This window comes from Pyxicephalus adspersus, chromosome 6, assembly GCF_032062135.1.
Source record: "Pyxicephalus adspersus chromosome 6, UCB_Pads_2.0, whole genome shotgun sequence".
NCBI lineage: Eukaryota > Metazoa > Chordata > Amphibia > Anura > Pyxicephalidae > Pyxicephalus > Pyxicephalus adspersus.
The window spans coordinates 3,186,658-3,201,716 of NC_092863.1; the positions used below are offsets into that span (position 1 = coordinate 3,186,658).

A 15,059-nucleotide genomic window follows, 5' to 3' on the forward strand; every position below is an offset into this window, starting at 1 on the left:
GGCGGCGCCCATGACAGATTTTAAAAATGATAAAAAAATACAATCAGACAATATGCAGCAAACCAGCAATATCGGGCTTGTCTGACTGCAGTTTTGTAAACTTTATTTACAAAATCCCATCACTTCCCATCATGCTGACCACACAGGAAGTGATGCGGAAAACCTCACGGGGGACACAGAACACATTTAATGAAGAGGTGCAGCTCTTCCCCAATCTAAACATTAAGGCCACGCTGTCAAACGATTGCGAGAGGCTACTTATACATGACGGCAGTGTCCCCCACCGCAGCACAGGTGACACCATAGCAATTCTGTGGCTGACAAGTTGTCACCTGAAACTGGTCAGCACATATAGGAGTGTTGGCGTGCACAGTGGTGTGCTGCAATGTAAATCAATGAGAAAAGGTGTGTTTGGGTATAAATAGAACTGCAGCACTCAGAAACAATGCATGTATAAAGAGAACCTGTCTGAAGGCAAGTCCACCAGCTGCTCCTGCAAGGGCCAGTCACTTGGATATTCTGTTTTATAATGCAGATGTAAACCATTAATTGTTCTGTACATCCCATGGCTATGTTTATTCCTTTATATATTTATTATATCTCAGTAATGCTGCTCTAGTATAGACCTTTGTCATTTCCAGCCAACTTCAAGGAAGATGCTAATGGTCACAATATTCCATATTTCTGTGTAAATTGCTATGTAATATGATCTGGAATTCCAAAAATAATAAAACACAGTTAAGTTACCATAATTGTAAAGAAGCCTCGGTTTTGAGGGACCCAATACTACTAACACGTACAGGGAACACAAAGAATACAATATTAAACACATTACATAACACCGAGTGATTTTATTGCGGACATTCCGTCATTTTATGGACTATTTCCGTTTCACCCGCCATGACAGTCTCAGTCTAAATTTACCTCACACCGCCTCTCTCTCTTCAAGGGTGTGAGCGCGCCTCTATCCGGCCAGCCCATTGGCCGTGGGCTGTCACGTGGCCTGCGCGGGTGCAGCTGCCCGGGTCTCCCGTCGTGCCGTGCGCGGCGACTTTGGCTTTTGGCGGAAATTTTGTCAGTGGTGTGTGAGGAAGGATTTGTTTTTTAACTTGTTCTTATCTTTTTATTAGCGTGTGATAATAAATGTTTTAGTTTCTTGTCATAAGTGATTATTTTGGTACATTTAAGGAAAGAGCAGTAATGGTTGCCATGGTAACGACCCATGTGTGGTTGTCACCTGAAATCCATTGCACAGACTTGGATCAGTGTTGTCACCAAATGTCATGCAGCAACCTGTGATGTTCAAATAAATGGTGATGGGTAGAAAATAGCAGAGCTGAGATATAACAAAAGAAGACAAACATGAAAACCAGGATTTTATTCAATAAACATGGACCTGGTGATTGAATTATTGGTTTACATCTGCTTTATAAAACCCTTAGGATATCCCAGTGATCCAGGAGCAGTCAGGAAAGGCAGCAGGCAATATTACCTTAAGACAGGTTCTCCTTATGGCAATACCCATACATGCGTTTACATGGAGCAGCAAACCGCGGCGCACACATCAATGCTTTGCAGCTGCATTTCTTCCTCCAGAACTCCAAAAGTGAATTGTGGCCACACTGCGATCCACCACAACAAATACATGAAAAACACTGATCCCAATCACTCAAAAGCAGAAGTTTCATTAAAAAAATAAAATAACACTTACCTTTATTTTATCTTTATTCCAGAGTTGTCAATCACTCCGCAGTCAGATTTCATTCAATCCCACGTCGTCCTGGATTTCTTCTTCCTGGTGTGGAGGAACCTCCAGGTGCTGCTTCCCACGTCACCCCATCCTGCACTGCACAGGGGTAAGCTTGGGTAACTCTGTTCCTTATAATCTAAAAAAAAATGCCAATTTCATTGCTCATGTGTGAGATTGGCACTTTATTTTTATAATAGAGATCATGTACAGAAGAAGCAGGCTTCTGGGATATGTGACATTTGTATCCCAGGAGGCTGCAGGATTCCTATTAGGTCTTTACCAGCATGGCAGTGAAGAGGGAATGGGGGAGGGTTCTCCTTCTAACCGAAAAAAAGTTTTTTAAATATTAAAAGTATTTTTGTCATTATATCAAAGTGTTATTCACCCTTAATATAAAGTAAAAAAATTTGATGGTAAGTTTGCTTTAAATGCGGTTGCTTTTAATTCCAGGGAAATAAAAGCAACCACCCAGCCAAAAGCGATTTGCCGATTTCTGAAACCGCACTGCAATCCTTTACTGGCTCTCCTAATGGCGATGACCATATACGCGTTTTCATGGAGCAGCAAACCGCACCACATGAAAAAATTGTTCCTATTCACATAAATGGGAGTGATTGAGCCTGTAGCAGAACAATGCAATGTAAATTTGAAGAGAAATTTTAAAACGCAAATTTAAAGCACCCTTCAGCTTCTATCTGCGAATGGAAACACAAATCATTTTGCAAGTGCAAGTCCGTGATGGCTGCCATTATTGAACACTCCTTATTATGATTCTTGGTTCCCAAAGTTTTTTTCCAGTCTTTGGGAATTACTGAGCCGGAGCAAATATATAGAAAAGGAATTGCAACAAATGAAAAAAATGTATTCAAACTCTGATTAAAAAAAAAGCATAATATCTCTCTAATACTTTTCTCGAAGATTTAGGTAATACTGGGAAGGGTTTGGTGACCCCCTAGTGCTCTATTGGTGACCTTTGTACCCAGAATAAAAGGTGAATGGTATTTTTCACCTCTTCCTGTCTGCAAGGGTAATTTCTTTCACTTTGAGATTTCCTTTAACCTCTTGTTGCACCTCTAGAATGGGAAGTGAAAAGACCTCTGTGGTACACAAAAAGCAAAAAAAAAAACTGGAAGGAGTTTTAAAGAGGAACTATAGTTTCACAATGGTCAACAGGGAGGATTGTTATTACAGAAAGGTCAAGTGGTGTCCCCTCTGCAGTATACACACTTATTAGCTTGTTTACTGCCTTCTTGCATTTGCAGCAGGAATTTGATTGCCGGGCATCCCCTGGGGCTGCCAGGGCTAAATGAATAGTAAAAAAGTGGCAGCGAGTGTGGACAGGTGAGTTTTCAATAAAAAATGAGAGCTTATTTTATTTTGGAAGGGACATGGCCTGCCCCTTGTACAATAAAGGACCTGTCTGAGCAGAATTTTAGGTTTTGATGATTTGGTTTAACCCTAAAGCAACAAAGATGAAAGAGGTTTATAGAGAGAATACACTTAGGAAGGTTAGCTGCAGTTCCATATTCATAGCAGACATCCTGATTGCCTCTATACATTGATATAACCTTTCTCTTTCCCTCCCTCCACAGATTTGGGATGACTTCAGACAGGTGGTAGACAAGCAGTAGTTAGAAATGGTTAAAAAATGGGATCAATTCGCTATGTAGCTGGAGGTGTTCACATTCATTGATGAGTGTTTGCTGAAAGGCAGTAGTAAGAAATTGAGGTGCATTAAATTGCCACATATTACAAAGGATTATGGGTCCTCTATATTTTTGACTGCTTTGCAAGTGATCCCTTGATTAGCATTCCAGTTTATTGTATAGATTCAGTTTAAAGGAAGACCTGCCAAAAAGTCTGCAAAATACCTGTTCATTTTCCTGGAAATCTTGTGAGCGATTCTATGCTGACTGCTAGTATGTTTCCATTTTTTTATGGACTGCAGAACACACTTCTCAATATATTGTGATATGTAGGTGGAATGGTCTGTAGTCCTAACACACTTCCTGTGCTAAGGTGACAACGCTGCTTCTCCATAGATACAGTACAATCAATGAGTGTAGTCACCCTAGGTGAGGACATGTGTTACAGGCAAATCACCAAGGAAAAATAAAGGGAAAACACCTTAAAAAAATGTAGTCGGCATATCTAAGAACTTTCAAGTTGTAACAAATTTAATTTCTGTTTATGGATTTAGAGAAACTTCAACAATTATTAGCATGCACTGGCTTAGCCTGGAAGAAAATGGGAATCAGTCTCAGACATGCTGCCCTTTGGGACTTACAGCAGACAAAACTGCATGTAGGATCACAGCTACACTATATGGCTAAAGTAAGTGGAGCTCCTCCAAATAAATAAATTCAGATGTTTCTTTTATAGAAGGCTGTTACCAGTCTGGGGAGGCCATTTTTTGTCTTAGCCTGATTGTACCCATGGATACAAAGCCAGCTCCTAAGAACATGGTGGGACCAGTTTGGTATGCAGGAAGTGTCAAGTGTCCTCCACAAAGCCCTGACATCACCCCTACTGAGTACTTTTGAAATGCAGATTGCTAGCCAATATCACTTATTGTTTACATGGGCACACAGGCACACTCTATAGCCCTATGGGAAGTCTATGGGAAGGAGTGGAGGCTGTTGGAACCACAAATGGGGAAATAACACAACTCCATAATAATGGCCATGGTGATGGAATAGGATGTCCAACAAGCTCACATAGGTGTTATGGTCCACTAACATTTGGCAATCCTGAGTAAGTTGATATCCAAAGCAAATTCAACTTTACACAACTGTATGTTTTTTTGATGGTTCGTCATTTATAAATTTGTATTTAAAAAGATTTTAAGATCGACCTTCCAATAACCAATCCGAGGTTCAGGAAAACTCTTTTCTCACCTAGATCTGAGTTTCCGTACACCTGGATCAAGCCGCTAATGAATTCACCCGTAATATTTAGACCTGCCTAATTATATAAAATGTAAAAAAAACGGCCCTTCTCTCTGACTGCAGTAATGATTTCTGCGGTAATGGTTTCTGTGAGGTTTTAAAAGCCTCCAAAAACAGCATCAACTTGGTATTTAGAATGGACCTTTCATGTCTCTTGTTTGGTTAAGCGTTGAATAAGCGCAGTGTTTCTCGCGAAGCTCACAACATGGTCGGAAAAGAAGGGTAGCGGTGAAAAATGCAGGCTCTATTTTAGACGGGCACAATAATTCATTTCACTGGACGTAAAGGAAAATGAAAATCTTGAGAATGAAATGACTCACTCATGGGTTTTTGGCAGTAAACGGAGGATTCCAGAGCTATTGCCTAAGCTGCTGATAACTACCAAAGGGGTTTATCATATATACATCACCGTTTTTGCTAAAATTGCTGAATTGGGCATTGTATGGTTATGTAAAGGGAGGCGTTACAGAATGTGCAAAGTATGCCCAAAGTGACCTCAGCAGAGTCCTCTGCTTATAGAACCGCATGAAGCTCCAACGTAATACTGTCAAACTGGTAAATATTTAGCTTCTTACAAAAATTCTGTGATGTAAAGGACAACTTCTTTTTAAGTGAAGTTGTTCTTTAAATGTTTCCCCTCAACCCTCTCAAGTAGTGGCAGCTATCTAAATACATATTTTCAGTCCAATGTTAGGGATCTTCAGTGAGTGGAGTTGCTGAGCACCTCACAACTTTTTGTTGACAAAGCCCTAGCCATGACTAGGTTCTACTCCGTTTGTATGCCACTCAGCCAATTTACGCCTGTGCTAAGGATGTATTTATTTGGATATAGAAGGGCTTCATAAATACACACCAACCATAGGAACGAACAGACCAGTGTGCAGATCTATCAAACCTTCAATAGGTTTTCTAAAAATCATTCCCAATCCAGGACAGATCCATTCCAGGTTCTGTGTAGGGAAGCAGATGCTGGGCACCGCTGGAGGACGCCGCGGGCAGTGCTGGAGGACGCCGCGGGCAGTGCTGGAGGACGCCGCGGGCACGTGGGGACCAGGTATGACTTGAAAACTCCCTGGCAATTCCACCCCGAGTGTGGCTCGCGGTTACCACTTTTGGTATGGATAATTCACCCCAAGCCACACTCGGAATTACTGCTAGGGAGGTAAAATGACACATTTGCAAGCCAAATGCAGTCACCGAAGCCAAAGATAGGCCATAAATTTGCCTTTCCAAATAGAATTCTGCAATGGAAGCCTACAGTGTTTCATTCTCCGTACGGGTCTGCTTTAAATACATTTTGGAAATCCTCTGAGGATGTGTTGGACATTTAGAGGAATGTTACTCTATGTCCCTGTCTCATTTTTAAGATTCACGTCTTCTGCTTGGATAGCATTGCGCTCTTCGATGCTGAAATGGACAGCATTGAAAGTGCTTAAGTGATGAAGAGCTGAATAATTTATTAGGGGACTGTGTTCATTTCACCTCTTCTAACCACAAAACATACATTATACACTTTGCAGACCTCTTCTAAAAGCCTTTCACTAATAATCATGATTTTGGTCCTTGGATATGCATGTTTTAATAAGCAGATCTGACAGACGCTAACAGTGAAAAGTGAGACGAGGAAACAGGCCGGCTACCAAGTGCATTTGTAGGTTGGGAAACCTTCTAAAGGATGAACTATTACATTTATGATTTGTGAGGGATTAAAGACCTGACTCTTTTCCTTTTTTTCTTCTTTTTTTGGCATGATACCTTTTCGTATTCACTATTTCTTCTTCTTTCTATTTTCTTTTTTGATTGCTAGTGTATGTAATATGTCATGGTAATCCATAAAAGTGAAAGTTTTGGTAAATTAATTTCAAAATCAATTCAAGCATTTATAATTTTGGATAAAATGTGGAAGGTTTGGAACCCTTTACAAGTTTTTATGGCTGTCTACGACCCTAATGGTAAGAATCCCCCCCTCTGGTGATCTTTATCAAGTGATAGAAAATCCACATTTTACTGCTGACACCTGAACATGAGAAATCTTCAACTTGGTACACTTATTCCTAAGGAAGTCTGCTTGCATTACGTCAACTTCCTCTTTTGTGTTCTACAACAGGAAGTGATTGGAAATCTCCCCAATGGGACAGCAGCCAGGAGCTTTAACTATTCACTATTCTATCCGGCAATTGGATTTGCATCGACGCTGTTGGGTACAGGCAGGGACAGCAGGGCAGACAATGTATTAAGTGCCAGAAAACTAGCTATGCTTATCTTTAGTCTTGAACAGTTCTATAGGCTCTTCAAGCTTTCCTACTGCAGACAGTCAGCTTCCCATGCAGTAAAAGCTGTAGAAAGGTCTATAATCTCCTTGCTGGCAAATATCCAGGATCATCTCATCCTTTCCTGCCCAGCCTTATTATCTCTGGCCCACACCTTTCATTCATTGGATTTCACTTCTTTCAAGTTAACCATTGCATGTGGGAATTATCACAGTTTCCTGTTTAAAGGAAGCTATGTACTGCACTCCAACAGACCCTCCCACCAGCCATGATCTGCTTACTATTGGATCTAAAATAAAGTATGTCATGAACAGGAAATGTTTTTTTTAGTATTTTCATTACAATATTGATAGCAGGGAATGCAAAATATCAGCTTTATCTATTTTAAAATGTTTATCATTTAGAGTGACATTTTACGTGGGGGAACCTCTGAATTTTGAACTTTCAGAATTTCAGGGACCCCCTGCTATTAATACTCTATCCACAGCTCACAGTATATTAGTGTGGTGGTCAGTTGGAAGAATTCCTCTTACATTGCTAGCTATTGGGAAGAATGTCACCCTTACAGATAGCCATTAAGATCATCGGCGTCACTTACACCGACCTGAAAGTCACAAATTGCTCAAGGAACCCCTAGCACCCTCTGGAGGAACCCTGGTTCAGAAACACCGATCTAGAGTCTTTTCAGGAGGACAAAATTGGTCTTGCAGACAGAGGACCGGTCTCTACTTATTGAATACACCATCTAGTTAAATATATATAGGACTTTTATATATAAAAACCTTAATATATATAATAACATATAATATGTATATATGTCCTCACTGTGCTGAACATAACCTTTTTTTTTGTTATACATATAAGTTTCTTCTTCTGATTTGGAGAGAAAACCCTTTACTTCCTGATGTGTCTCTGAAATAGGAATAAAAGTAAATCTCCCCAAAGGAACACAGGTGGCCAACAAAAAAAACAAACTGAGAGGGGTTTTAACCATACCATACTGTCTAATAAAAATGGCCGATATCTCCATGAAATGGTACTTTGTTGCAACAGGCCTTAGGACAGTTGACCTGTAGCATTAAAAATACCGAAATAACAAAGTGCAGTGACCCAATGCAACCAATTAGAAATAATTTTGTTCACTTCTGGTTGCTGTGGGACGCTGCCAGTGCACATCTTTCTTGCTTTTTTGCGGCGCTGCTTCATTAAATAAACCGGTTAAGCGCCTTCTGGCAATTCTTGGCTTTTGGTTACCGTGCTTTCTTGGCACTAAATATAAGCTAAAAATATTCAAGTCTTAAGTTAAAGCACATGACTTACTAATATTGAATAAATATGACTCCAGCCTTGTCAACTGACTGTGACTGAGTTTCTGTAACTTAGGACCTCTGTCTTTTTGGTAATAGGAATCAGCTGTTTTACCGGCTCCACTAGTATCTAATTGATATAAAAATCATATTTCAGAGCTTTGTTTTGTCGTAGATTTGTTTTTCTGTCTTAAAAATCCTCCACTGTCCTGCTTTCGGTTATGTATCTGCGTCAGAGCATTGATAGCACCAGTTCCTGCCTAAAAATGTTTTTCCTTTTTTTTTACTTTGTGTTTTTACAGCTGGTATAGTTTTTTTTTCCAGCAATTAGAAGAGTGAAGAAGAGAAGGTCATGGTGATAACATAATCTGTTTTTTTGGGGATGCCTTTATCTTGGCATTTAAAAGGGTAAGACTAATGTGTTTTAAAGTGGTATAAGCATCAGTGATTTTTCACTGGTGATATGTCGTACTCCCAACTTTTTCCTGCTTCTCTTGTCTGTTCTATAAATCCACTTCTATGCTTGCCTATCCAGCTGGCTCTCCAATTGCCCAGGAGAAGAAGAATTGCCCTGTAGATTGCATATTGCAAATCTTGACATATTCCAAAAGTTGTAGGAAATTTGTTAGCTGACCCCTGTCATTTGTGAAGTATTTTGCCCAGCTATGTTCATGCTGAATCCATTATCACGAACTATGCATGCTAACCTGCTCAATTTCCAAAAGACTTTTGGTCCTTCTGTATCTCAGCTAGGTGCCACATTAATATCGATGAAATCCCTAGTGTTCCACACTTGTGCTTTTTGGGCTGCATATGTCTCCCTTACTATTCCTTGCAGACTTTTTATGATTTTACATTTAAATAGAGTGCAAATTTTGCACACTGCAGTGATATTAAATAAAAACTTTGCTGCTTGATATTTAAATCATTTCTTCCTTCTTTTTAAAATACGAGTTAACAAGGCTATAGTGTTTTCCAAAATAAAGTGTTTTTTTTAGATTATCACTGGATAGGTATGATACGGCCCACATTGACTGTTTTCGCTGCAGCACAACTAATTGGCTGCTTGTGCTGCTTCTCTTTCCCCCAATCTGAATGCTGTTGTGCAGGGACTGCACAAATGCCAAATCTGGGGTACTTATATTGCTTGCATTAAAAAATACATTTTTATGTTTTGAGTACAGAAGAGGAATTTTATATCTGACTTAATAGCTTTAAGCTATTTCGTAGTCATTGACAATAGTCTGCTATTTCCTCCACTTCATCACATTGTGCAATCATAACTAACATATATAGCTTACACTTGGTGGTCCTGTATTTTATACATAGAGAGATGCAGGGTCTTATATTTAGCAACACGTCACTGCATAGGCTGAGCATATCATTTACAATCTAATCGACTTCTTCAGTCCCTTTTAGATCCACCAACAACTGCGTAGCAGGAGGGCCAACCTTAACAATCCTTTTAACGTCTTTGCAATCTGGTAAAGATTATGGTCAGTTTACAGTTTCTCAATACTGATTTAAAGTCTTTACATTGATTGCTTAGTCTGGGATAGTTTAAACGAGTCTCGCTAATGACTGGTATTAAACCGAGAACCAGTTAAACGTTTATTGTGAGTAATGGTTACTCAGCTCAGATGGAAGTTGATAATAATTTATCAAGACTTGCTACTGTAAAATTTTGTACTGTTATCGGTTAAAAATGTCATTCTGATGCACAGCAGCCTGCTATAGTAATATGAACAGTGTTTGTTTGAATGGGGTCTGCAGAGAAATCTGTCACAATACATACCCTAAGTATACACAACTTGTGTAAACTTCCTAACCTGCAATAAAGAATGCCACGTGCATGACAATGGCTCAGATTTTATTTCCTTGCTGTTTCTGCATTAAATAGAAGCTGTGCTGTGCTACAGATAGCAGTGTATATAATAAGGCAAAATGTACTTGGCAGAGCGCACTGACACCAAGCAAATAATCAACAGCAAAGGCAATACCTAACTAAAACTGTTTTTTTCTAGATAGAAGGAAGCTGGTATTGATCTTTGCAGATGGGTTCTTGGCTACATCCTAAACGATCCTAAACTTTACATTCATGTAGATTGAAGTAGGAGAATTATGACTTCTCTAGGTGCAAAAGCAGGAAAGGGAAACCAGGTTCACAAAAGTTGTACCCCACATCCCAAAACCAGAGCCTCTAATATATGTGATGACATAACAGCTCCTTTACCATATTTTTATTGGATACACCAATCATCTAATCTTCCCGTGATTAGGCTATATGTAAATACATTCTAATTCCTCTGGGTTACTATACATCACCAATCAACACTGATTAATTTTGGATATACAAAAGTCCTTACCAGAATAAAAATAGATAGCCTTCTCACCTTTATGTTGTTTGGGTACCTGATGTTATTACTGGGCTATTAAACATTCTTAAATATCTTTAAAATCAGCTCCATTTTCTGCATTCCTGATATAGTCTGGATATTTTGTGTGTGAGCTGTTCTTGGCAGAACGCCTTGAAATGACTTATTCATATGTACGTACAATTCTTTACTCTATTAAAGAATTCTCTGGTTTGATTTGGCTGCCTTTGATCCAACACAAAGCCAGGAAGCAGTGAGAATAAGAATAGGGTTTAGTAAATATTCTATAGTCACTTTATTCCAAGTAAAATTAAAGCTGGCAAAAAAAATATATTTCTATTAATCCTGCGATTAATGGACAAAAAAGAAAACTATGTAGTGTTTTGTGCACTCTCTGCATTTGTGTAGCACTTCTTTTGTATAAGTGGCTCTCAACCTTTGCAAACTTTATTTACTCTAGGACTCCCTCAGACATCTTACCATAGTATAGAAATTCCAATATGTGTTCTGCAATATAATTTCTTTTAAAGTTTGGGTTCCCCACAACAATTCTGCAGCTGCAGTTGTCTGCATAGGCATGGTATGGACCTCCAGCACCTAATAGGTCTTAATTTTTATGGCTGTATCCATAGGCTTAATGGTGGTGATACAAAGAGGCCACAAATGTGCTAAAAAAAGGAATGTTCTATTTATTTATAGTAGTCATTTTCTGCTCCTATTTGATATATTTGTTCACCTGTTCTAAAAAAAAAAAGAGTTACCAACATTTGTGTTTAAGAATTCCTACACTGAAAATGCAGCTCTATGTAACATGCTATATCTAATAAAAAGTCTGTAATGTTTGTCATTTTAATTTAGGTGAATCCAAACAGTTCCATATGGAGACCTCCAGCATTTGTCTTGTCTGTTTCATGGCAAAATTATCTTCCTTCATTAGCATTTATCTTTGGCAACATTTACTGGTGGTCTTCTCTATGCTGGAAAATGTGTTTGGATTCACCCAGCTGTTAGAGATATATATTTCTAATAATGATGACGCTTACTCTTTTGCAGTGGAATGCATCAATCTTAAGAAAACAAGGAAGAAAAACTATATAAACAACACAGTACAAAGTATGAAGGACTTGGGTAACAAGCATGCGTAACAGCCCACAGAAAATAGAAGGTAAGTCTTATTTTACTTTTATCACTTTAGACAACTCAGGAAATAGATATATGATGTATGCTTGACTCTGTAAAATCTATATACAAAAAACTATATTCTTATAGGAATCACAGTGTCTCCTGTTGTGTATTGAGATGGGAAAATGACTCACTGTGTTTGGTCTTTAGGGATTTGCTCATGGAAGTGGTCTGAGGGGTGCCGGGGATCTCCTTCTTGGGTGAGTCCCAGGATTGGAGTCATATCTTCCAGATAACTTTGGACCTCCTTCAGAAAGTGAGTGGGAAAGGACTGGCAGTCAAACTCTTCCCAATAGCCAAAGCCCTAAACTATTATTAATAGGTATTTTTTTTCCCCAAATGGAATTCCCTCTCGCATGTGCCTGGTGGTGACATAATTTTGGTAGGACTACATTCTTTCCAGCTACCAGTATGGTCTACATTTACACTACAAACCGACACTGGTTGCTGTGTACACTAAATCTCACTTAATTGCCCAGTACCCTCCACATATCACCCACAAAACATCTCACATGTAGAATTAAACACTGAGCAATGAAAGACTGAATTTAGGGTCTCCCCTTCCTTCAGGGCTCTACCAACAGAGTGTTTTCTATACAACATTTCATAGACGGTTTGAATTGCAAAGAGAGAAACAGTAACTTTCTACAAAGGTTAAAAGCCCACAAATACGTCATTTGTGGATATTAATAGGGGACTAAATTGTCTGCAGGTTTCTCTAATCGCTCAAAGGCTCTATTTGGGGAGATTTCCCTTTAGAAATTTGTGTCTCCCCTGCCATAACATACATCAAAGGTAACATCACTCACATTGAACTGGAGTCCCCTCTTGTGAATTTTACAGTATGAAAACTTTAGTATTTTTTATTAGCCGGAATTCCTTAGAGACGAAAACTACAAAAGCCATTTTGGATGAAGCTTTAACTAACGAACGTTGTATATAAACTGATTAGCAAAGCCGCAGGAAAAAAAGATTCCTTTTTTTGCTGAATACAATTCTTTAAGTCTTACACGTGACTCTTACTCCATATATTTTCCCTGTGAGTTTTGACATGTAAATACAGAGCATGTGTTCAACACCCCCTCCTTTCCCTCCATATTTTAAAAAGACGTAACTTTTGCACACTACAGTACAGAATAGAATACCAGCTCTGCCATTTGGGCATTTTTAGACTAATAGTTTGTTTTATATTTCTACAACTCCAGGTTTCATATCTAAACTGTGAGCCCTTTAGTGATGAAAGATAAGTTATAAAACCTGTTCTGAAACCCTCAGGGTTAAATTCTGCTGTCATGTAGGTTTGAGGTATACGACACAGTGCCGTTTTTTCTGTGGTGATAAAGAAGGGGTGATTAACACACGGTAATTTCACCACCGTCAAGCTGTAATAATATGCTACCCGTCACCTATATATGAGTCGTGCCACACACTGCCGTTCTGTGTTCGTAATATTCACACTTCAATATATATATTCCTGCCTCAAAAATGTAAACCTAAATGACAAGCACATGATACCTTTATATATATATATACACAAAGATACCTACAGTGTGTCTCTCTGCTTCTGAAAGTAGCACATAAAAAAAGCCTTTGACTGCCAATCTATTGATTATACCTGGCAGTTTAGATCAGTAAATAGCTTAAGGTGAACAATATATTTAGCCAATGAAAAAATAATGTTTGCAAATATATTTTTGTAGTTAACATATTTTACTATATAAGTACCTTACCTTATAGAAAGAAAATAATCAATTCATATTTATCTTATCGATCTATCTAGCCTTGCACGCATTTTACACATTATTAATATTTTACATAGTATCATAAAGTATATAGCAAATAATACATTCACAGATAATAACACTTTAAACATTTCTTCACCTGCTACCCCTTTATGCCCATGTGAATTCTCTCTAACTTACCTTGATCCATAGATCTCATGATGCGCTGATGATATTGTGCCAGTCTGCAGGCTGCTTCTCTCTGCATATGGATATTGAAAAAAGAAAACAAAAAACAAAAAAAAAAAAAATCAAAAACTTAAAAAAATTGTATATTTATAGGAAGAAAAATCTTCTTTGGTTCATATTAAGTCAATTCTGCCAGGCAAAAGAGAGGGGTGAAAAAAAAAAAACAGGGGGAGGTAGACCCTCTGCAATGTAGGAACTCGGAGGAGAGGGACCAACGAAGATGAGAGCTTGACATGAAGTGAGCACAGTTGTCTGTGATCTGGGTTACTAGAGAGGGAAAGGCCACTTCCTCCCCTGCTCTGAGTGTTTATAGTGTTTGAATAACGGGATTCCCTCAGTGTTTCCTCCTGTTTATCCCATTGCTATGGGAACGTTTGGATCAGCTCCATCTTCTAAACTGAGGGCTTTCCTGCAAACTTCACACTCAGGAATCCATGACGTCTCACAGCACTGAGCCAAGCCAGTTCTCTGAGGCTCTCTCAGTCTAGCAGTACAAGCGCCTAATTGTTGAGTGCTAAGCTATGAGGAGAGTGCAGAGGAAAAATACCCAATGATCTATATGTAAAAAAAAAAAAGAGTGAGAGAGAAAAATGTTGTGTGTACTATTACTAATAAAAACTGCAGGCACAGCACAGCTTCTGTTTAAGTCCATTAGCGCTTTGCTGGGCTGCGCTATGCCATTACATCACCATAATCCCATAATAAAAGGGGTTAACTAGCAATCTCCCGGCTGTCAGCATCTTACTTAACTTTTTTATTCAAGTGTGGGCTGAGCCAATAAGTTATGTGTTAGTCTAAAACTCTAGAAAAATAGATAAGAGTTGATTTACTTAAAGAATAACTTTGTCAACAACCACTGTAACCAGAAGCTAGAAACCTACAAAACTTCATTTTTTTTTCTGAAATCTAAAGGAAACTTATTGAGTTGTAAAAAAAGAATCAGCCATTGCCAAATTGTTTTTTTTACAGATTTATATCCTGAGGCTGAACTTGTGCTTCACTGGCATGAATAAAGTAAACCTCATCAATGATTCTCTTTTTTGTTTTTCTGGGTTTTTTTTTTTGATTAATAAATATACAATTGAAAGCTTTTAATTATATCTGTATAGAATTATATTGAAATGCAAAAACAAAAATGCGCACTGCAGTGTTATTTTAAGTATTATTCTATTTATATAAATGTGTGTTGTGTGTCAGAACTACTGATTACCCATAATATATATATATATATATATATATATATATATATATATATAT

At 38.3% G+C, this 15,059-nt stretch overlaps 1 protein-coding gene and 1 long non-coding RNA gene across 3 annotated transcripts in view; one reads left to right on the top strand and one right to left on the bottom strand.

The window, feature by feature from the left end:
- NFATC2 (nuclear factor of activated T cells 2) overlaps positions 1–14,039 on the bottom strand; it is a 121,977-nt gene extending 107,938 nt beyond the window's left edge. Inside the window, exon 1 of one of the 2 annotated variants that reach the window (XM_072414164.1) lies at positions 13,755–14,039. Coding sequence is in view for 1 of the 2 variants with exons in the window: in XM_072414162.1 (XP_072270263.1) it covers positions 13,755–13,821 (67 nt within the window). In the remaining variant the exon portion in view is untranslated. The remainder of the gene's footprint in view (positions 1–13,754) is intronic. The other variant, XM_072414162.1, reaches the window with a different exon arrangement.
- Positions 1,733–12,293, top strand: LOC140332445 (uncharacterized). The gene is made up of 3 exons (XR_011921125.1): positions 1,733–1,856; positions 11,704–11,815; positions 11,983–12,293. It is a non-coding gene; the product is annotated as an uncharacterized lncRNA (long non-coding RNA).
- Positions 14,040–15,059: the final 1,020 nt, after the last annotated feature.